Raw genomic sequence first — 21,567 nt, 5'->3', positions numbered from 1 at the left:
CGCCTTGACTTATGCCCGCCACGCCTTACTATCTGGTTTGCGTTCTTGTATCTTTAATTAAAACACCTGCTGTTGTTGTGGAAAGTGCAAAAGCAACGTCATAGCGATCGCTATGTCCAAAATATACTTATGACGTTGTTTCGAATCCGATCTGACGTCATTTGGTGGCGTATTCGCCCACATTCCAATCCCTATGTGAGTCACGCCCTCGGCAGCCGTTTGTGCTGTAGAGTCGTTATTGGAGCGTTGAGAGAATAAAAAGTCGCAAGACAAAGTACATCAATGCGTCGAATTGTGTTGTTGAAGTGATAGCCCAATTTCTCGTTCTTCTAGTGGCGTTTTTGGTACCTACGGAAACCGATCTGGGAGTCGTTACCGTACACAGGATGTAAGACAATGCACTGATTACGTACGCCAAAATGCGCTTGAACGGCATCGGCCCAAAGCCTAAGTTAACGAAAGCATTGCTCAGGTTAGTGTAGACACGTTCGCAGTTTCGAAAAACTTGTAGATCTCGGCGAGTATGCCGATACGCTGTGCACGTGCATGTCTCTACTTCTAGCGTCGATATCGGCATGGAAAATTGTCACCGACTGCTTAGCGAACTTGTCTGCTAGTGCTAAGTTACTAACTAAAGCTATTGCAATCGATTTTGTGATTTGTATTGGCTTGGAATCTAGTGGGAGACGCAGGTTTTCACATGTCTGCAGATTACAAAGTAGCCCGGATGACAAGCGGGGCGCTACAGGGTTGTGCTGTACTCTGTCCAACCATAGAAATATTGTACAGCTAACATTTTAAACCAAACTCAAGCACCATATGTTGCTTTAGCACTGCACTGCAAAGCCAGCCACTCAAATCCCACTCAGATGACCACGCCCATGTTTGAAATAACCACGCCCACAAGTGCGTTCCATTTAGCCACGCCTACACCACCACGCCTATGAGATATTCTGGGGAGAACACTGACTCAGGGACCTGAAACGCGTCATTTGAGCAACAGACAACGGGCAGCGTGGATCTCAAGCCTAGACAGAAAGGACTGGAAACCGTTGCATCATTCGCATGTTTGCTCTGAGCACTTTCTGTCTGGTAGAGCTGTCATTTCTAGTATGTTCTGTACTAAAAGAGTAATCTATGCTGTACCGTTCTCAGTGGTGTAACGTGTTCAGTCTCAAGCAGACAACCATAGAATTATATATCAACAGGTCCCGTATACTCACACTATTTAGTCTACCCTACATCCCCTTTTCTTTAAAAACAAAAAAGAAAAGAACTTCCTTGAGTGTTCTACAAACTCAACGCAATTCGAACTACTTATAACAAACATAGTCCTTCAGATATTTCGGCACTTTCACCTCTCGACCACTTCTAGTAACTCTTGCTGGTCGCAATCCCTCTTCTTTGGGTACTTGTTTCACTGTCATTTCTTTTGCTGTTGGTCTTACTGTTTGGTCTTTCGGTTTCACTGTTAGCCGAATTTGAGTTGGTTCTTCGTCACCTTGACTTGTGCTATCACATTGCTTTGGTGGACTTTCCTTTGTCTTCTTTAGATGAACTCTATTTCGTCTGTATAATTTGCCTGACTCCGTATTGAGCTCATACGAACGGTTGGGTAGAGTTTTAGTAATCACCGCCTTTTTCCATTGTGATGGTTTGCTCTTGCCTGTCAATGGCTGTACTCTTACTACCTCTCCCAGCTCCAATGATGGTAAATCCTTTGCCCGTCTGTTGTATCTTTCAACTTGTTTCTCTTGGCGTGCCACTAATGCTTTTGCAGCACCTTCCGCCATCTTTGGATGTAGTGTTGTGTCCTTTGCTGGAAGCAATGTCCTTGTTCTTCTATTATACAATCTCTGTGCTGGACTCAACCGGACACCCTCGGTGGGAGTGTTGCGATATTCCAATAATGCAAGCCAAAAATCCGTCTTAGCATCTGCTGCTTTCTTCATGAGTGTTTTCACTACTTTGACCGCACTCTCTGCCTTTCCATTGGTCTTCGGATATCCCGGGCTTGATGTTGTGTGTTTGAATTCCCAGTTTTGTGCAAATTCCTCAAATGCCTTAGACACAAATTGTGGGCCATTATCAGTGATAAGCTCATTTGGAATACCATGTCTTGAAAACTGTTTCTTTAGTGCTCGAATCACTGCACCTGATGTTGTCTTTTCTAGACGGTCCACCTCTATAAAACTGCTTAAGTAGTCTGCAATGACAAGGTATTCATGATCAGCAAAACTACACAAATCTGCTCCTAACTTCACCCATGGTCGTTCTGGAATGAAGTGTGGTTTCAAGCTCTCTTTCTGTTGCGTAGTCTCAAACTTTCTACATGTTTCGCATCTTTCTACTCTGTCCTTGACTTGTGAACTCATGCCTGGCCAATAGAGGTTTTCTTTGGCTCTTCGTATGCAGCTGTTTACCCCCATGTGTGATGAGTGTATTCGTTGTAACATTAGAGCTCTCATACTCTGAGGAACTACAACTCTCTCTCCTCGAAAAATTAGTCCATTCTGAACAGCTAATTCATCTCTGACACCATAGTACGGTTTTATGAGACTCGATATCTTGTGCTTTGTTTCTGGCCATCCCTCTAGTATCACCTTCTTTAGCTCTGTCGATGTCTCATCTCTTGCTGTCGCTTCCTTTATCTGATTCAGTCTTTCCTCTGAAACTGCCAGACTTCCTCCTGTAGCCTGCGAAATCTCGTTGTCTTCTTCAATTGTGAGAATTTCCCCCTCACTGCCTCCTGTCTCATCCTTGAGGTAGGCTCTCGATAGCAAATCTGCTATATACATTTCACTTCCTTGTTTGTATTTCACTGTCACATCGTACCGTTGTAGTCTCAACAGCATTGCTTGTAAACGCTTCGGAGCTGCTGCTAGTGGTTTCTGCTGTATCATCTCCAATGGTTTATGATCCGATTCCACAATGACTGGTAGTCCATAGACATATTGATCGAATTTTTCCAGACCATAAATTATTGCCAAAAGCTCCTTTTCTATTTGAGCATACCTTGTCTCAGGATCTCTCAATGCTCTACTTGCGTAAGCAACAGGTTGTCCAGATTGGAGTAGTGTTGCTCCCAACCCTTGGCTGGATGCATCACACTGCAACGTCACTTGCTCCTTGGGATCAAAGTACCTCAAAAGTGGTGCTTTTGTCACTGCGTCTTTCATCTTCTGATATGCCTCATCTTGGACTGTTGTCCATACAAACTCCGCATCCTTATGAGTAAGCTGTCTCAGCGGTTCTGTCACGTCTGTCAGGTTTTTCAAATACCTGGCAAGGTAGTTCACCATACCCATTATCCTCCGCACCCCAGCTACATCCTTGGGTTTGTCCATGTCAACTATTGCTCTGATCTTTGCTGGATCTGGTTTGACTCCTTCGTTGGTCAGTATATGACCCGTGTACTTGACGTTATCTAGCTTCAACCGAAATTTCTCCTTGATCAGCTTGATTCCTCTTGATTCACATCTTTGCAGGAAACGAATTAACTTCTGATCATGATCTTTAATCGCCTCCTCCTTTGTATCTCCGTCACCAGTAATCAATATATCATCTGCCAATGCCCAGATTCCCGGTAGGTCTTCTACGGCATCACGAATTCGTTTTTGGAAGACCTCTGGTGCGATATTTATGCCGAAGGGCATTCTCTTCCACCTATAGCGACCAAAAGGGGTTCCAAAGGTGGTCATCTCACTTGCTGCTTGATCCAATTCTACATGCCAAAAGCCATTCTTTGCGTCTGCCACAGTAAAGACCTTTGCTTTGCTCAACTGAGGGAGGACTTCCTCAAGTGTTGGCATCTGGTAGTGACTCCTCTGCAAAGCTTTATTGAGAGGCTTCGGATCTAAGCATATTCTGATGTGATTGTTTGGCTTCCGAACCACAACCATGTGCGACACCCATTTCGTTGGTGCTTCTTGCTTCTCAATTATTTTCAGGTTTTCCAGTCTCTCCAATTCTGATTTCAGCTTAGGTTTCATTGCAACCGCAACTCTTCGGACTGGCAACTGTACTGGTTGCACAGTCTCATCAACTTCAAATCGCAACTTCTCACCCAGTCGACCTACTTCACCCTCAAATACATTCTTGAATCGTGCAGTCAGATCTGCCAATGTCAGTCCTGGGTGATCAATATCTCTTTGTTGCTGGTCTCTTCTCTGGTCCTCCATTGCTCGTATCTTGTCATACTTGATTTCTATTAACCCCATTTGCTGTACAGACCTAGCTCCGATGATAGAGGATGTCACCCCTTCAACGACAACAAAGCTGCCCCTGTACTTCTTGTGATTCTTCAGGTTTCGTAGAGAAATATTGCATTTGCCTTCTGCTTTGAGCTTGGTCTTGTTAAACATAGACAATTGTTGCTCGGTGGGCTCAATTTTTGTTCCTGGTGGCACATCTTCTTTGCGAATGACATTACACGTTGCCCCAGTGTCTAACTGAAACTTGACGTTTCTTCCACCCACTTCCATCAATGCAAATATCTGTTTCTGATACCCTTGTACCGAATTGACCCCTTCTTCCTGAGTAAGAGTCAATGACAACAGATCGTCTTCATCACTACTCTGTTGTGTGCAATGGACTGTTTTCTTGTCTGCTGTGCCTGATCTACATTTCCTCGCGAAATGATTCATCTTGCTGCACTTGCTACATTTCTTCCCATTCGCTGGACAGTTATTTCGTCCTCTTGCATGTTTCAATCCACAGTAACTGCATTCATATCTGGACTTGTCAGGTGTTCTTGGTTGTCCTGCTGTCTTCCCAGGCTTGGACTTCACCATCTTCTTGTAGCATCTAACTACATGTACATCATCATCTCCATTTGCTCCCATATCCTTCATTTGTTTCACAGTTGCTTCATGGGCTCTACACATGTCTACACAGGATGCTAGAGTTAACCCCTTCTTCTGAAGCAATTGCTTCCTCAGGCTATCATCAAGAACTCCAAAGACAATTTTGTCCCTCAACATTTCATCAGTTTTATCTCCAAACTGACATCTGTGCGCCATTTCCTTTACTGCTGTTAGGAACGTATCAAATGTCTCACCTGGCTGTTGTTGTCTCCTATCCATGAGAAATCTCTCATACGTCACGTTTGTTTCCCCAATGCAGTGGGCCTCCATTAGCTCCAATACCTTGGCCATATCTCTCTTCTCTGCATTGTTCGCGAACGGCAAGCTGTTATATATTCTCAGTCCTGCATGCCCAATACAAGTTATGAACGTCGCCAGACGGTAATCATCTGTCTGGGAATTGAGTCGCGCCACTATTTCATAGGAATTCCAAACCTGCTGCCACTCTCTCCAGTTCTGGGATAACGATCCTTTCGTTCTGAGTGGTCCTGGCATCGGTACTGTCGCTTGTACTAGGACTGCGCCTGCGACTGCAGCTGGCTGCACCGCGTGTGCGTCAACTTCCGGCTCGAGCGCTGCGGGGACCTCTGGCTCATGCTCATCGCCTGACATGTTGTGTCGATTGTTCTGCGCTTGTCGCAAGTCAATCCAGCACTCCTGACACCATGTACCGTTCTCAGTGGTGTAACGTGTTCAGTCTCAAGCAGACAACCATAGAATTATATATCAACAGGTCCCGTATACTCACACTATTTAGTCTACCCTACATATGCTACTCTGAACAATTCTAGGAAAGCCATCCTTTGTGTATGACTCAACTAATTCTGACTGGGTACCATCTGCAAGGATGAGTTAAGTTGCTACGATCACTTCCAGGAGAGAGATTTGTTCATCTCAAGAAAAGGTCTAGTACACCTAACAGCATACAATCATATACAACATCATGTCACTCCAATTCATGTCGGGAATGACTTCTGGCTCCTCCGTCCACAGTTGAGCCTCTGTTCTACCTGTTTTTAGACCCGCGGGTACAACTTTCTCCTCGTATCGCTTCTGCGATTCGTCGGAGAGACTTTTAGACTTCTGTTTCATAATCTCTATTCTAAGAATTAGCTTTATTGCACTCGACCATCAGACTAAGAAATCACGTCAAACTCGCGAATTCACCGATAAAATTTGGTTTATATCTTTCGCAATTTAGTATACTGTCGCCGTACTATCTAACACACAGTTGAACGTCCTTGAAATGTTATACAAGCCGCCGTCGCAAAGAGAGATACCTGCCGAGGACAGAAGTTTGCACCCTAAAATGGCGGCAAATACGGGTACTACAGGGAACGCCTACTCCTCGCTCCCGCACGTACTATCTCTATTGCCATACATGAATTGATGGTGAAATTGTCTATCAATCTATTGTTCAACAAGTCGACAGCAAACAGCTTCATATATTTATCTACTATCGCACGCGAGTCTACATACCTACGAGATCTCCTCTCTCTAGAGCCACCTACGCAACGTGTCTAGAGCGAATATCACGTGACTTTTTTACTCTAGTTGTTCTCGAAGCTGAAAATCTTTAGTTCTTTGCACGCCTCGTTTTCGCCAATGTCCTTGGCGACGAACTTGGCGAGAAGCAGCTCCTACTCGTTCACAATATCGTTTCACGTTTTGGCCGTATATGCAGCCTCGGCCTCCCAGACCCGTGTAGCGCCGATTCAAAATCGTCATCAAAATTGTCTAATTGGAGAACGATTTTGAATCGGCGCTACACGGGTCTGGGAGGCCAAGGCTACCGTATATCCAGGCATACGGGAACAGCTTTGTTTCACTTCCTTTTTTATTCCTTCCATCGTCTTCTGTCTTGAAATAATCTCTTCGATCATCGACATTAATTAACATCTCGCAGGCATTGCATTGCGGTTTGAAAAGCATAAACAAACAATTTCAAAAAATATACATCGATTACTCTTACCATTTTCACTGATTTGCTGCATATTTATCTTAAATTCATTCTGTCCGCATGCTCTTTTAGAGCCGTTTCTATTATGGCTATTGCGCATTGCGCATGCGCATATTTCAATTTTGTTTATGTAACGGATGTTGATTTTGAGCTAAAATAACTAAAGGTGTCTCAGTTTCTTTGAAAGACGCCTGTAAATCGCTTGTCGGTTGTATAGTGTACCTCTAGTAACAAAATTAGCAAAAAGTGCATGTCTATCCTGTTGTTACCACGTGCATGCACCAGGCAATGCTAATGTTCATGGTGCACATGGTCATTCCGTTCGTGGTGACATAATTTTCAGTGGCAATAATAGTTTACAGATTGCAAGCGAACCCCAGCAAATGCTATGACGTCATTGTATCAAGAAATCTAGGAAGATACTTTTTCCAACATGAATTTGCAAGTCTTGCCTTTGCGTCACCAAACAGTGACCTGTGTTGTGTGTGTGTGTGTGTGTGTGTGTGTGTGTGTGTGTGTGTGTGTGTGTGTGTGTGTGCGTGCGTGCGTGTGTGTGATAATACCCAACCGCCTGCAGGCCACGCACTTGAAGAAAAGTTTTGGATCAAAAACGAATATGCAACAAATGCACAAACATACCAAGGATTCCTTCACTCTCTCAGGAATGCTGCAGAGTTTGAGGTCAAAACCCACGCACACATCTCCTGCATTCCTTGCAACAAAAATCGACCTTCTCAATCGGTCCTGACCGATCCAGTGTGTGACGCCACTGCTGATGCGAATTTTTGGGGGGCCCACTTTCTTCAGTACCCGGATAAACGTCCCGTATATTCTGTAATCTGCAAGTGACGTTGGCAGAAGGAACGTGACATGATTGTATTGGGTTCGTTGACTACTGCGCACCTTGCGACGCACTATTGACGTTGCTGAAGCGGTAGCTGCGTCGTAATTTTCGAACTCGTGGGGCCATCAAAGCACACACGCACAAAGTAGCAATAGCAGGTAGGCTAGACGTTTCGTCTACCTTACGTTGTGCTAACTTATTTTTCTTAGTTCATAATTCAGCAGAAATCTGCGTCAGTGCACTTGCATCGCAAAAGGAGCTGTTCCAACTTTCAGCTGTTCAACCAGAGACCTCTTCAAACTGGTGTACAAGTAATACAGCTAGCTATCTATTAAAATATGCAGACTACTAGTAGCTAGACTACGGTACGTATAGTCACGTAGACATAGATTAACTTTTTAGTTCTTCAGGAACAGTGCATGGGCTTGCACGTAATCTACACCTTACATTGTGTATCTATAGTAAACATGCTTCTAGGTATAAAGTTTATAATAAACTCTGTCAAGCATTTTTGCTGTTCTGCTGAATACTGGCGGACAGACTGTGCTGTCTCTTTATCTTTTGTATTCGCTTCGGCATCACATACCTACTGACAGAAGGAGTTGTTTGAGTTGATCTCCTACTATTAAACACACTGGAGCGGCCAGCTTTTGCAGGAACAGAGCTTGAATTTTTCATGTGTTTTCGTCTGCTGAGGGCTGTAGGCTGCACCTGAATTCTTTGTCTGTGCTTTGTTATCTCTGTATGACTGCCAGAAGTGTGTAATGCTGAAACCAAACGCTGCTGCTTGGTCAGTGGATGTGTTGATTTTTCTCAACATTTCCAGTAGTTTTCACAAAACGTTTTAACAGCTGTCAGATATCCATCATTATTTGTCATGTTGGGGGCAAGTCCAGTTTCTAGGTCAACCATGACTTCATTGAGACTTGTTTTGACTGTCTCAATTGTCTGATTCTTGTCTTCACCGCTACTGGGTATTTCAGTCTCCTTCATGGTTGTTTTCTGCCTTTTCTGTTGGAACAGATCATCATCCAGCATGGCTGATTCTTTGAAAGAATGCCGTATGTCTTCATTATGCCATTGAATATCAACAGAGAGGGACTGCAAGTACTCTTCATCTGACTTTGGTGAAGACTGCTATAGAAGCTTATCGGTTGGCAATCTTTTCCAAGAGCTACGCCTGCAAGGAGCTGGCGTCCTTTTGGGGAATCAGTTGGAATCTTGTTGAATCTTTGGGGAATCAGTTGGAAACGACACAGCCAGTTGGTATGACGTGTTAATGGGAGAGTTTAGGGGATAGCATCATGTACAGACAAGTGGGCAAATGGTCGGACTTGATAGACAGGCAGAGGGAAAGAGACGGATGATGGGAAGTTGATTGGATGGAAGGGAAGACGTGTAGACAGATGGAGAATCAAAGTTGTTTGGATGGATGGACAGACAGTCAGACAGATAGATGGACAGACGGACAGGCAGACAGACAGATGGAGAATCAAAGTGACTAGCCTCCACCCTGTCCCGACTCTACTTCCTGTCTGTACAGCATGATGCAACTTCCACGTACAGACGGAACAGACAAAATGGCACTTATCTATAGATGTTTGGATGGATGGATAGACAATGGACAGACAGACAGATGGAGAGAAGGACAGACAGAGAGATGGACATACATACATACATACATACATACAGACAGACAGACAATGGACAGACAAGTAGACAAACAGACAGAAAGATGGACAGACAGATAGATAGATGAACATACAGACAGACAAATGAACAGACAAGTAGACAAACAGACAAATAGATGGACAAACAATACACAGACAGAAGAGAGAGAGGAAGACAGAGAGATGGACATACAAACAGACAGATGAACAGACAGACAGACAGACAATGGACTGACAAGTAGGCAAACAGACAGAAAGATGGACAAACAATGGACAGACAGACAGAGAGATGGACATACTGATGGACAGACAGACAGACAGACAGACAGTTGATTGGCTGACAGATTCATGAATGAAAGAAGACACTAATCCTGTACAATCCCTCCATCCCTCCACAGTAAAGATCTACATTTTGTATTTTGTTTCAGTTGCTGTCAGACCGTCTGTTCGTGCTTCTACCAACTTGGTTCAAGCACAGGACACGGAGACGCCAACTTTCCGTGAGAATCACTCTTGTGTGTTGCTTGGCTAAATATCAGTACTGAGAACTAGTCTCTGTGTCAGTTGGAGTTGTAAAGGAAGGGATGACGTCTCTATCAGCCCAGTCAGACAACAAAGGAACATCAAATTTGACTGTTAGTGGGCAGATAGTCACACCAACAAAACCGATAGGTGAGGGTGTGTGTGTGTGTGTGTGTGTGTGTGTGTGTGTGTGTGTGTGTGTGTGTGTGTGTGTGTGTGTTGGTCTGTCTGTGTTTGTGTGTGTATGTCTGTCTGTCTGTCTGTCTGTCATTACATATATTTTCAAACATTGAACTATTATACACCATCTAAGCAAAGCAACTAAATACTACTTCTGTCTGTCTGTCTGTCTGTCTGTCTGTGTTTGTCTGTCTGTGTTTGTTTGTGTGTGTGTGTGTGTGTGTGTGTGTGTCTGTCTGTCTGTCTGTCTGTCTGTCTGTCTGTCTGTCTGTCTGTCTGTCTGTCTGTCTGTCTGTCTGTGTCTGTCTGTCTTTCTGTCTGTGTCTTCCTGTTTGTGTGTGTGTGTGTGTGTGTGTGTGTGTGTGTGTGTGTGTGTGTGTGTGTGTGTGTGTGTGTGTCCAAGTGCCTGGATATTATCCTTGCTGTCCCGGATTTCTTGTACACGACGCGCTGTGCAGAAAGTCTACAGTAATGATTCCAGTATTTGTAGTTCTCGTTTGATTCTGTTGTAGTAGCGTCTTTCTTGGCTTCAACGTGTGTTGAATATGTGTGTGCTGTTAGGAGCATCTTCTGCATGCAGTTTGGCATGGGAATGGTCTGCTAACCACATAAATCAGGAATTGGGTATAGCAATTGAGTTTTAGAGCAGCAGTTGAAAAAGTTCTTGGTACGTTTCAAATAAATAAATAGATTTTGGGCAAGGATTCAATTAGCAAGATTGATATTCTAAACATTTGTGTGTAAGCAATGCTAGCATCATGTATACCTTACTTTGTCAACATTTGCTTAATATTTAATTTAAAGAATTTTGAGAAATTTTTAGAATAATTTGACATGTGCTGGGTTTGATAGTTAATTAATTCAACATCTAAAATTTAGTTTCAATCATTTGTCTGTTAATTTACAGTTTGATAATGATTTATACAGCCTACATTGATTGAAATGTACCGCCAATTTATATATAGTCAATATTATTGTATACAGGCAATATTGATTGATGTATACTGTACAGTAAATATTGATTGATATATACATTAGCAATAGTATTGAGCTTAACCTTGTTTTGAAGACTGACATTCTCTATTTCAAGTTAGTCAAGAAGCAGCAGGACGTCTATGTGGAAACATGGATTATTTTGGTGACCTTGTTCTTTAGTGTGGACATAGACTTTTTTATGGATAAAACCCCATGATGGAACCAGTGAAATTATTTGGTATGCACTGCTTGTAGATAACAAGGAATTCAAACGAGAACTAAAATGAAGGAGCGAGCAATAATAGTCTTACTATATATCAACCAATATTGACTGGCTGTATAAGATCATATTGACTATATATAAATAGACTGTATAAATCAATCAATGTAGGCTGTAGAAATCATTATCAAACTGTAAATTTACAGACAAATATGATTTTAGGTATAATTTTACATGTTGAATTAACTATCAAACCCAACACACCTCAGATTATTCAAAAAATTTCTCAATTTTAAAAAATTAAGTATTAAATAAATGTCGGAAAAGTGAGGTATGCTATACATTCTTTACATATACTTTACATGTATACGATATAAGGTTTGGTTGCAGCCAATAATACAGAATGAGGATGTGCATGTGTAGAGGTATGGTTGGCATGTGAGGGTCACCTCGTGATGAATTTGAAGCTAAAGAAGAGATCTCATTCTAGGAACACTTTCACTTGAGAGAGGACTGTAGTTTGCCTCTGTAATTTTGGAATAAGTTTATTTCTTGTGGCAGGGTACAAGACCTACGATACCACAAATATGACTCAATGTTAACTAATTAATTAAAGGGCTGTCAATGTGTTTGGTCTTCTGTGTTACGAAGTAAATGAGTTAAGTTGTCAACATTACAGATAATCGTGAAATATTGGATTGGCTACGTGTATCGATCGGTATCGGCTTGTATTGGTCTAGATTATTAGTTATTGGAGAATAAGTAAAACTGTTTTATCAGTGAAACTTTAGCAAAAAAGGGTTTTTGTACATGTTCCAGTGCAGGCGTGTATGTATGTTTTGCCCTTAACAGCCAGTGCTGCAAAAATGGTGCAGCTAGACTTTTTTTGTGGTGTTCTGGACAGCAACAAATGTCCATATATATTGGTCCCTTGAAAATGAATGGTTCAGCGAGTGTGGTCCATGTCATTACACTGTACAAGTAACCAGTTCATGTACTGTACAGTCTTTTAATTAATTGATTAATTAAATGAAAAATGTTACTGAAGAAATGCTATGCTTAATATTTTGCATTGTGTGTAGGACATGTGAAGAAGATTGCATATATTTGGAAGGTTGGATCAATGAATGGCATGTCAAAGTAGTGTCCGGCAAAATCATGCCACTATTCAAGCTGCTAGTGCAACAGCTGTGACATTTGTTTACCAGTTTACGATGCTGTATAATTCAATTCTAACCAGTTATAGTCATTACCGGTTGGATATAATAATATAAACACACACACACACACACACACACACACACACACACACACACACACACACACACACACACACACACACACACACACACACACACACACACACACACACACACACACACACACACACACACAAACCACATATATAATAAGCTAAGTGTATACTGAGCACTGATAACAATCTGTGGCATATCAGTACTGAGTAGCAAGTCAAATAACAACCTGTTTGTAGTTGTGTGTGTACAATGTTGCATTTAGTAACTCTTGCATACTGCTTCAAGTGTGTTTTAGCGAATTACGGTTAATTAGTAAAATTCACGTACATATACCTGGGAGGCAATGAATTTGGCTTCATGTATTGCTTGGAACTCTCTAATTCCTTCAAGATTGAATACGCCAAATAGGAATGCACCGGCTTGAGTGTTGTCTCCAGCCTGCTCATTGATTCTTCCAGCCAGATTTCTGCAGGCAAACTCACTGGGCATCATTGGGCTACTGTGTGGGTCGCTAAAGTGAGTGGCTTTGGGCACAGTGATGAGCTGGCCCTTCTCTGGACTCACTTTGGGAAAGGTCAGTCTCGTACAATCTTGCCTGTTTAGGTGTCTAGCGGACCTAGATGCATTGAAAAAGAAGTAGACACGTGATGGAGTGCAGCTTGAGTCTCATGTACGTGTGCATAAGTACGGCTTCACTATCTAACCTGCCCTTGAATGTCGTAAGAAAAGAGCTCGAAAACTTGGCAAACATGTCGCGAAATCGAAAAGAGTGTGAAAGAAACAGGCGGGACTAAACGCACTTTTGACTGGATTTGGCGCGGATACGTGAAGGACGGACTTATGGCATGTGCAGGTTACAGGATATAAGGGACGTTTATCCGGGTACTGAAGAAAGTGGGCCCAAAAAAAATTCGCCTGCTGATAGCTCCTATACAGGACCCGGATAATGATGACATATCTGTTGCAAAACGCTCGGATCGAAGCCACGAGTCTGTCGCTTGGCTGCCGTCGTCTGCAGCGACTTGACCGTGAACTCGCACGCCATACAGTTGACGGTGTCCTTCATGTTTCTCGTTGTCCACCACAACGAGCAGAATCTGAGGTCAGAGAAGACATCGTCAAGATCCACTCTTATTACAACACAATCTGTATTCCCCCTGTAGTCATGACATGTTGCTGGCACCAAACGAAGTCTCTCCTGCCATCATTTCAAGTCCTCGAAAAAAACAAGAACTCGTACTCCATAGAAATCCTGCTCCTTGATTGCCTCACAGAAATCCAAAAACCACTGCTGCATGTCTTCATTGATAACAAACGGCGTGAGCCATTGGTAGTCTAATTCAAGCGTCTTGTCGTTGGGATCAAATCCGCTGCCGGGATCACTCGACTTTATTCTCCACCAGAGAAAGAGTAGCAATGTGGTTGCAGTCACGTCCGTGCCTTTCTCGGAGTAGAAACGATTTTGTAAGTCTGTGATGTACGCCGACAGGAGGTCGGACAACACGAAGAACTGAAATTTTGCCGTACTGGGTAAGTCCAGCTTCAGGCTGAGAAACACAGTGAATGACATACCGATGGCAAACGCCAGAAATCCTACGGCCAATGGAAATTTCAGTGCAATAATAATTCTCGTCAGATACCGTTCGTAAAACAGAGTGAAAATGTTTTGAGCGAATGACAGAGCACGACGACTGGACCGAAAACAGTCTCCATCTCCATTCTCCGTACAACACACACGAGATACATATCGTTCATAAACAACAACAACAGCCGGAAGCCACGAAACCATCAGTACATAGTTGCTCAATAAGTCCAACTTGTAAACAGCCGAAACACTGTCAACAAACTCGATGTCTGTGAGATAGTGAAGAATGTTATAGATCGCGTTGTTCTCAGCACAAATGGCTGGAACATCGAGGCACGAATGAGCAGACGAGGTAAGTTCATGGAGTCGTGTTGATCCTACGGCTTGCGTCTCCGAACAATTGTGTGTCAGTGTTCCGTTGGAATACCAAGGTGCACACTGTAAGAGTCGAGTTTACATCTCGATGACGTCAGATTCATTCAGTGAGTGACATCCGGGTCGATGAAACGTCGACGCGATGACGTTGCCAATGGAAACATCCGGGCAACACTCGGACGCGTCACTCAGTCGACAGATCGTGTTGTAGCCGGCTCGCGACCGAATGAATGAGGACGAAAAGGCCCAAACTGCCCGGATGTTAGCCTCGTCCCCAGACTCACGTGAGTCTGGGGACGAGGCTACCGGATGTGGTCTACATCGAAATCTGCTGCAAACACGATTTTAAGTCTGGAGACGAATCCGGACGCGAAGCAGAGACGAAGGTCACCTGTATCGCCTTCGTTCGAGCCAGAAAAAGCAACCGTTCGTCGTGTGACGTCACTGACTGTTGTGTTACCGTGGTGACGTTGGCTGACGGAATTCAGTAAAATCCCTTGTTCGGTTGCTCTTTCTATGTTGTCAATCGTTCGAAGACGCTTTTTAATTTCTGTACCGCGAGGTTCAAAGCCCTAAATACGACGAAAGACCATGTGATAGGCAAAAGTATGATGGTGGTCAGTCATTGCAGACCTTTCCTGGATTTCCCAATTTGGGAGGTTTTGAGCCGAAAAATGCGCTTGCACCGCACACAACCAGCAAGATGAGCACAGATGCGACAACAACGGAGGGATACTCGGCAAGAAGAGAAGAATACCTAAAGAAAATTGATATCAAATTTACTCCCTTCCTTGAATACGACGTTTGTGACTTTGTCTTTCTATACATTACCATCGTCGTCTCTCCATCAGTTTCGCGTTCAATTGAAAGAATGAGGGCACGTGCTGTGAACCGAGTTTCTATAGACGAGACGTTTCAGTGTCTAGACACCTGCAGTCACACAAATCTTGGTAATCAGTGTAGACGCAAATTTTCCGGAGTGTCACGGCATCAGCGTGCATACCCGCACCGCACCTGACCTACAGCACATGTCAGGAAGTCTGTTCGCGCACTCCGCTCGCAATTCCGGACCGTTACCTCGAAGTCCAAGATTTGTGTACATGTAGCGCCGAGCCGCAACGCCACAGCAATACTCTGACACGCCGATTGCGATACGGTAACAATAGACTGCTGGGGACCAATACAAATAGAAGTAAAAATTTTAGGTTTGCAGGCCTTGAGGCATGTCACGGTCTGTAACACCGAGGGTGGCTTCTGCCCTAGGCTTCCACGGTTCCAGTAGCACAGTTAATTAATTAATACGCACACTGACGGCACTCAGTCCCACAGTTTATTTGTAACCTGAAATCGATACTATATTTACTTAAATGTCTATACAAACTGCATGTGAGAGAGAAAAGTAAGTAGAAAATAGGCGTGCCTTTGCAAGTACAAAGGTGTGGCTTGCAGTCTAATTTATTCTCCCTCAAAAAATTGAGGGCCACGCTACGTCGGTGAGAAGGAGACTGGACACATTGAGTGGTAAATACTCAGTAATACCTAGTGAGTTACTCTTGGGACGTCAAAACATATGAGATTGCTATGTCACATACTAGCAGATACGTGTTCAACACGTGACGGTACAGAATGGTAGGGCCGCTCACTGCAATTTATTTTCATAAACGGTTGAAAAGTGCTGCATTTTTAAACATAACAAAAGCAGAAACTGATAATTTTTCGGTCTGCAGTAAATTTGCAACTATTAAAATGGCGCATGTACTCGTGCTCCCTAATTATCTACGAAGTTTGTTCACGTCGCTGCTAATCTCAAGACGTCGTAGACACAAAAGAGAATCTTCACACATTTTCGTCATTTGCAAGATCGACTTCATGCACTTTTAGTTAACTAAGTTAACTAACTAACTCCTAGGTTGGTGCAAATGTCGAAAGATAGACTGAAAACTTTGCAGTAGTGTACAGAACTTATTGTGTAGTGACATTCCTAGAGTCCTTCTTACTTTTCATTTAGTTATTATTAACTTAATTAATAAATTAATCAACAAATTAATTAAACCACTAGTGTGTATTGATGCACATAGATTGTCAATATTCTTCATTTATTATTCTATTTTTATTGCCATACATGAATTGATGGTGTCTACTATTGAAATTGTCTATCAATCTATTGTTCAACAAGTCGTCGACATCAACACAGCAAACAGCCTCATATATTTATCTACTATCGCACGCGAGTCTACCTACGAGATCTTCTCTATACAGCCACTTCTACGCAGCGTGTCTAGAGCGACTATCACGTGACTTTTTAGATTCGCCTCTCTTAGTCTCTAGTTGTTCTCGAAGCTGCAAATCTTTAGTTCTTCGCACGCCTCGTTTTTGTCAATCTCCTTGGCGACGAACTTGGCGAGAATCGGCTCGTACTCGTTCACAATCGTTGCACGTTTCCGCCGTATATCCGGGCATACGAGAACAACTTTGTTTCACTTCCTCTAAAGTCTTTGATTCCTTCCATCGTCTTCTGTCTTGAAATAATCTCTTCAATCATCGACATTAACATAGCATCTCGCAGGCATTGCATTACGACTTAAAAAGACTAGACAAACCATTTTTAAAATATACATCGATTAATGCCACCATTTTCACTGATTTGCTGCATAAATATCTTAAATTCATCCTGTGCGCATGCTCTTTTGGAAACGTTTCCATTATGGCTATTATTGCGCATTGCGCATGCGCATATTTTAATTTTCTTGATGTCACGAATGTCGATTTTGAGCTAAAATAATTAATTAAAAAGATGTGTCCGTTTCTTTGAAAGACGCCCGTAATCGCTTGTCGGTTGTATAGTGTACCTCTAGTAAAAAAAATAGCTAAAAGTGCATGTTTATCTTGTTGTTACCATGTGCATACACCAGACAATGCTAATGTTCGTGGTGCACGTGGCCATTCCGTTTGTGGTGACATAATTTTCAGTGGCGTATACTAGAGTGTAGCTACTCATGTGTTACTCACTTCTAAATCGATATCTGTAGTGCTATACCTATTTACAATCAATTTAATATTTGTTTGAACGGCTTGCCAGAGTAGCCAAATTATTTGCGCTGACGTTTGTATTCGCGTTTGCGTTAGTCTCTTGCACAGCCCCTCTTAACGCGCGCGTTTACATTTGCATAATTGCGTTTGCATCATTTGCATCACCATTTACATTTACGCTTGCAGTATCATTTGCATTTGAGTTTGCGCGTTTGCATTCGCGTTTGCTTTCTAACAATTTCTACGTTTGTTTTTCGCATTCGCATTGGCGCTAACACATTTGCTCTAATTATAAGAACACTATATCTGTAACATGACACGAACGAATCAACGCTCTAACCAAGTAGATTGGTAGAAGTCTTTCTATGTATTTCCTGGCGTCGTAGTATCTGCAAAAGTGTCACCTAGACAGGGCCGGATCCAGAGGGGTTTCAGTGGGTTGAAACCCTTCTTTTCCAATGGGCGTGGATCAATAATGTTATCTAGTTTCATTAGAAAAGAGAAACTTAGTAATGCTATAAATAACTGCTAACGGTAAACCTCCTCTTTCAAAAATTCCTGGATCCGGCCCTGCCTAGACAACCGCTTCATCTAGATCTTTCTTTCTGGCAGGTCTGTTGGACGGCTAGTCTCTATTTTATTTTATATAATAGCAAAAGTCTCACTGCTAACTAGATGAGTAAAATAATTTATTCTAATACTTTTTACAATTTATCTCGCCACTCAATGTGTCCAGTCTCCTTCTCACCGACGTAGTGTGTCCCTCAATTTATTTGGGGGGATAAAGTAGACTGCAAACCACGCCTTTTTACTTGCAAAGCCACGCCTATTTGCTACTCTTACTTTTCTCTCTCACATGCAGTTTGTCTAAACATTTCGGTAAATATAGTATCGATTTTAGGTTACAAATAAACTGTGGGACTAAGTGCCGTCAGTGTGCGTATTAATTAACCTAACTGAAATAAAATAATGTGTATTATCAAAGAGATAGTCCCCGTCGTCGTCAACATACTACTCTAAGACAAAGCGGACTGTTTAGTAACCTAATTAACTTGATCATGAGTTCTGCTTGAAGCGGAGTGACACGCCCAAATTGTTTGGGGCTATAGAGCCTCACCCAAGCTCTCCCCCTCCCCGACGGTGTCCTTCTCACGCTCTTTTGACTAATTACATTCAAGCTGCAGGGAAGCTGAGGGTTTGCACTCTAATGCCTCTTCATTGACATATTATAAGAAAACTAATCTCTTGTGCATCACTGTAACACTGAGCTAGTTCGCAGTATCCGCTCTGTGACAATGAACGCATGCGCGAAGGCGGAGCGAGTTCCGTAAAGTCGTACATCACGTGACCGGCCAACATTACGTTCATGTCTCGGGTAATTAGCGTACAGTACCAGATGTCGACAACCCCACGTGCCAGTCGACATGTCCCCTTCTCAGGCGCTGGTTACTACCTAGTGAGTAGCCGAGAGTCTAGCATGCTAGATTAGAAGTGCCTACATGTACTTGTTCTGGACACAACAGAAATTCTTACTGTAACTGTGCTACTGGAAGTTGACTACTTACCTTGACCCCGAGTTCTGCTTCCCGTTCCTCTCGAGCACTTTCACTGCTGTACCTGTCGACCTGCCTGAGAGGAAGGTCGGCGCTCACGAGGGGGCGGAGCCCGGTCATGGAGCCTCACGCGCCCTAAAGGCTGGTGCTTGGGGAGTCCCGGGCTACCCAGACCGGACTCTGTCCCCACCCCGATATTTCACGTACAACGGCATAGCCGTCTAAGAAGAACGTCCACACGCGCAAACTGCAAAACGTGCTATGCTACTGCGCATGACTCGCGAAAAGAAACCTCGCGCCACTACCGTCTGCGCATGACACGCGAGAACACACAAGACTTCAGAGCCCTAGAGAGAGAGAGTTGCGACAACCCGTATTTTGGACGCCATTTTGACTCCAACTGCGCAACTACAATAATCTGGAAAATATCGTATGAAACAAATGACGTTTCCATAATAAACTGAGCTGTTACCCTACTCAAGCAGAAACTTGTATCGTAAAATCGAGGTCGACTGAACGTCAGTACGTATCGCTTCTCGTTGGTCCTGGTTTCAGAAAGTAGTCGCTGAGAGATATGAAGCTTACAACAAACCGCATTACACCCTAGATTTGTTCCTCGCCCCCTGTGCAGTCTAACAGAAAACCTTTGAAGGAGAACTAGGCGATCGGAACGTCACTTTCCAAGGACTCTTGCAGAACCTCTCGCGTTAGCCTCGGAATTCGGTTTATGTCACCCTAACTGTGAGCAAAGTGAGACGTACAATCTTTTGAAAACGATCAATCAGTTAAAAAAATAATCAAGCGAGACTACGCAAACTACAAAAGGCAGTATATAATAGTGTGTATACAAAAAAGTCTACACAAACTGCAAACGGCAAAAATTAATAGTTGCTCTGGACGACAAAAACTCTTTATGCCCATAAAATTTTAAATTTACGTGAGTCACTGAGCAACCTAAAAAGAAACAACAACAACAGCAGCAACCACCACAACAGCAACAACAACAATAACCCCTTCAAAGTAAAAGAAAAAACAAAATAGCAATTTTAAAAAGTAAAAATTAATTAAAACGCAAACATTAATATTAAATTTTTAAAAATATTTAGTTAAATTTTAAATTAAAATGTTAAAATTTTAAATTTAAAAATATTAGGTCTTTAAAATTACTGTTTTGAAAATAAAATTAAGAATTAGAAAATAAGAGCAGAAAATTACAAAATTAGATACATAAAAACTGTAATACAAAAACATAGAAGGGTCTAACCGCCCATTGATCGTCTATGTCTACATAAATAAGACATGTATATTTTCATTACCTGTTGACAATGTTGTCCCTGAGGAGATGTATAGTAATTTAATTAATACGTTAATTGATGTATATGTAAGTACAAAATGTGCTTGCTGATATACATTCCTATAGACTAGGAATAAACATAGGGACCTAGTTTTGAATGCATGATGACAAAAGACACTGAAACATACAAGTGGATGTAATGAAAGCCACAAAATGTTTACTAATTAATCAAATATCTCAAACAAAGGTAGAGTGATGTCTTCCATTCTACATAACTACATGGTATACACAATTCACATCCTTCCTACTTCACATTCGTTATCAGTTTTCTCATTGCCATGCTTCGACTCCCCAGTTCTCCTCCTACTTTGGTTGTTTCCAAGTTCTGTTTCCTTTTCCTTTGTACTCCCTTCCAGAAAATGTGCAGACGTACATTGAAATATCTAGCTATCAGTTTCCTCTTAATATTATGACATGTGGGATAGACACAGTCATCAGTGAGTTCTTCAGCCATCCGTATCAAAACCTCTTTCACATTTCTGGTAGCCATTAAATAGTCTCGCGTAGCCAGACCCCTTTCCGCCGCGTCCTCCTCGGCGAAATGGGGTCTGGTGAACGGCCTTTGATGTCGCTATGTGCCGCGTAGCCAGAAACCGGCTATCTAAAGACCGGATTTTGTTTCTTAATTAAACGCTTCACTAAAAACGAGACTGGTATGCACGCAGTGCAATCCTATCTCAAGTAGCTTCTCTTGTTTCGTAGAAAACAACTCGAAGACTACAGCTAGAGTCGTTGCTGTTTGTGAAATCTGCATGTTTACAGCAGCGATTAAACGCGGCCGCTGGAACGTTGACGTCGACAGGCTTCGATTTCGTTCAGCCATGATCGACGTCGTGCGATCTAGCGTTGTGCGCTCGTGTCACAACGAAGACTGAATGCGAACGTTCTGGATGGATGCGAACGTACTCGGTGCTGTTTGCTGTTTGCTGTTTTTTGACGTCTAAAGCGACCGCAGACAGTCCAGAGTGAGCGATGTCTGGAAGGGCTTGGAGCTGCATGACGTCATCGAAACAAGATGAGTCGTCTTTCTGTGTTTGGGTAATCATTTCATGTGTTTTGTGCTTTGCTTTGGTGAACACATACAGTAGCAACCAGGAACAGACCACGTTGTGATTGGAGTAATATGAACGGAAGCAGCTTGGGTTGCAGACTTCACTTCTGACACTGCATGTCAATCT

The 21,567-nt window shown here is 42.7% G+C and overlaps 3 protein-coding genes across 4 annotated transcripts; 1 reads left to right on the top strand and 2 right to left on the bottom strand.

The window, feature by feature from the left end:
- Nucleotides 1-1,179: 1,179 nt before the first annotated feature.
- On the bottom strand, nucleotides 1,180-1,984 carry LOC134189994 (uncharacterized). Its single transcript, XM_062658395.1, has one exon. It carries the CDS (start codon nucleotides 1,950-1,952, stop codon nucleotides 1,314-1,316), a length of 639 nt encoding a protein of 212 aa, XP_062514379.1. The 5' UTR covers nucleotides 1,953-1,984; the 3' UTR covers nucleotides 1,180-1,313.
- On the bottom strand, nucleotides 1,964-5,539 carry LOC134190297 (uncharacterized protein K02A2.6-like). The gene is made up of 2 exons (XM_062658750.1): nucleotides 2,015-5,539; nucleotides 1,964-1,977 (listed from the first exon to the last, which is right to left on the bottom strand). Exons 1-2 carry the CDS (start codon nucleotides 5,475-5,477, stop codon nucleotides 1,964-1,966), a joined length of 3,477 nt encoding a protein of 1,158 aa, XP_062514734.1. The 5' UTR covers nucleotides 5,478-5,539.
- A 3,237-nt stretch (nucleotides 5,540-8,776) lies between these two features.
- Nucleotides 8,777-12,826, top strand: LOC134190136 (uncharacterized). 2 transcript variants are annotated; one of them, XR_009971590.1, is made up of 5 exons: nucleotides 8,777-8,935; nucleotides 9,768-9,839; nucleotides 9,904-10,011; nucleotides 10,603-10,708; nucleotides 12,319-12,826. XR_009971590.1 is itself a non-coding variant. In XM_062658563.1 (3 exons), exons 1-3 carry the CDS (start codon nucleotides 9,692-9,694, stop codon nucleotides 12,378-12,380), a joined length of 318 nt encoding a protein of 105 aa, XP_062514547.1. In that variant the 5' UTR covers nucleotides 9,677-9,691; the 3' UTR covers nucleotides 12,381-12,826. The 2 variants fall into 2 exon arrangements, 1 of the variants encoding a protein (XP_062514547.1); XM_062658563.1 differs by lacking the exons at nucleotides 8,777-8,935; nucleotides 10,603-10,708 and having other exon boundaries at nucleotides 9,677-9,839.
- The last annotated feature ends 8,741 nt before the right edge of the window (nucleotides 12,827-21,567 follow it).

Source organism: Corticium candelabrum, chromosome 14 (genome assembly GCF_963422355.1).
Source record: "Corticium candelabrum chromosome 14, ooCorCand1.1, whole genome shotgun sequence".
Lineage (NCBI taxonomy): Eukaryota > Metazoa > Porifera > Homoscleromorpha > Homosclerophorida > Plakinidae > Corticium > Corticium candelabrum.
Note: the sequence above shows the minus strand (reverse complement) of the source record. Positions and strands in the feature narration are given on the sequence as shown.

Excerpts from the sequence above, each read along its gene's own strand:
- LOC134189994 (XM_062658395.1), bottom strand. The coding sequence starts at position 1,952 with ATGAAGAAAGCAGCAGATGCTAAGACGGATTTTTGGCTTGCATTATTG.
- LOC134190297 (XM_062658750.1), bottom strand. The coding sequence starts at position 5,477 with ATGTCAGGCGATGAGCATGAGCCAGAGGTCCCCGCAGCGCTCGAGCCG.
- LOC134190136 (XM_062658563.1), top strand. The coding sequence starts at position 9,692 with ATGAAAGAAGACACTAATCCTGTACAATCCCTCCATCCCTCCACAGTA. Across the intron at positions 9,840-9,903 it reads CACGGAGACGCCAACTTTCC|TTGGAGTTGTAAAGGAAGGG; the intron begins GTGAGAATCACT and ends TCTCTGTGTCAG. Across the intron at positions 10,012-12,318 it reads CACACCAACAAAACCGATAG|GACATGTGAAGAAGATTGCA; the intron begins GTGAGGGTGTGT and ends CATTGTGTGTAG.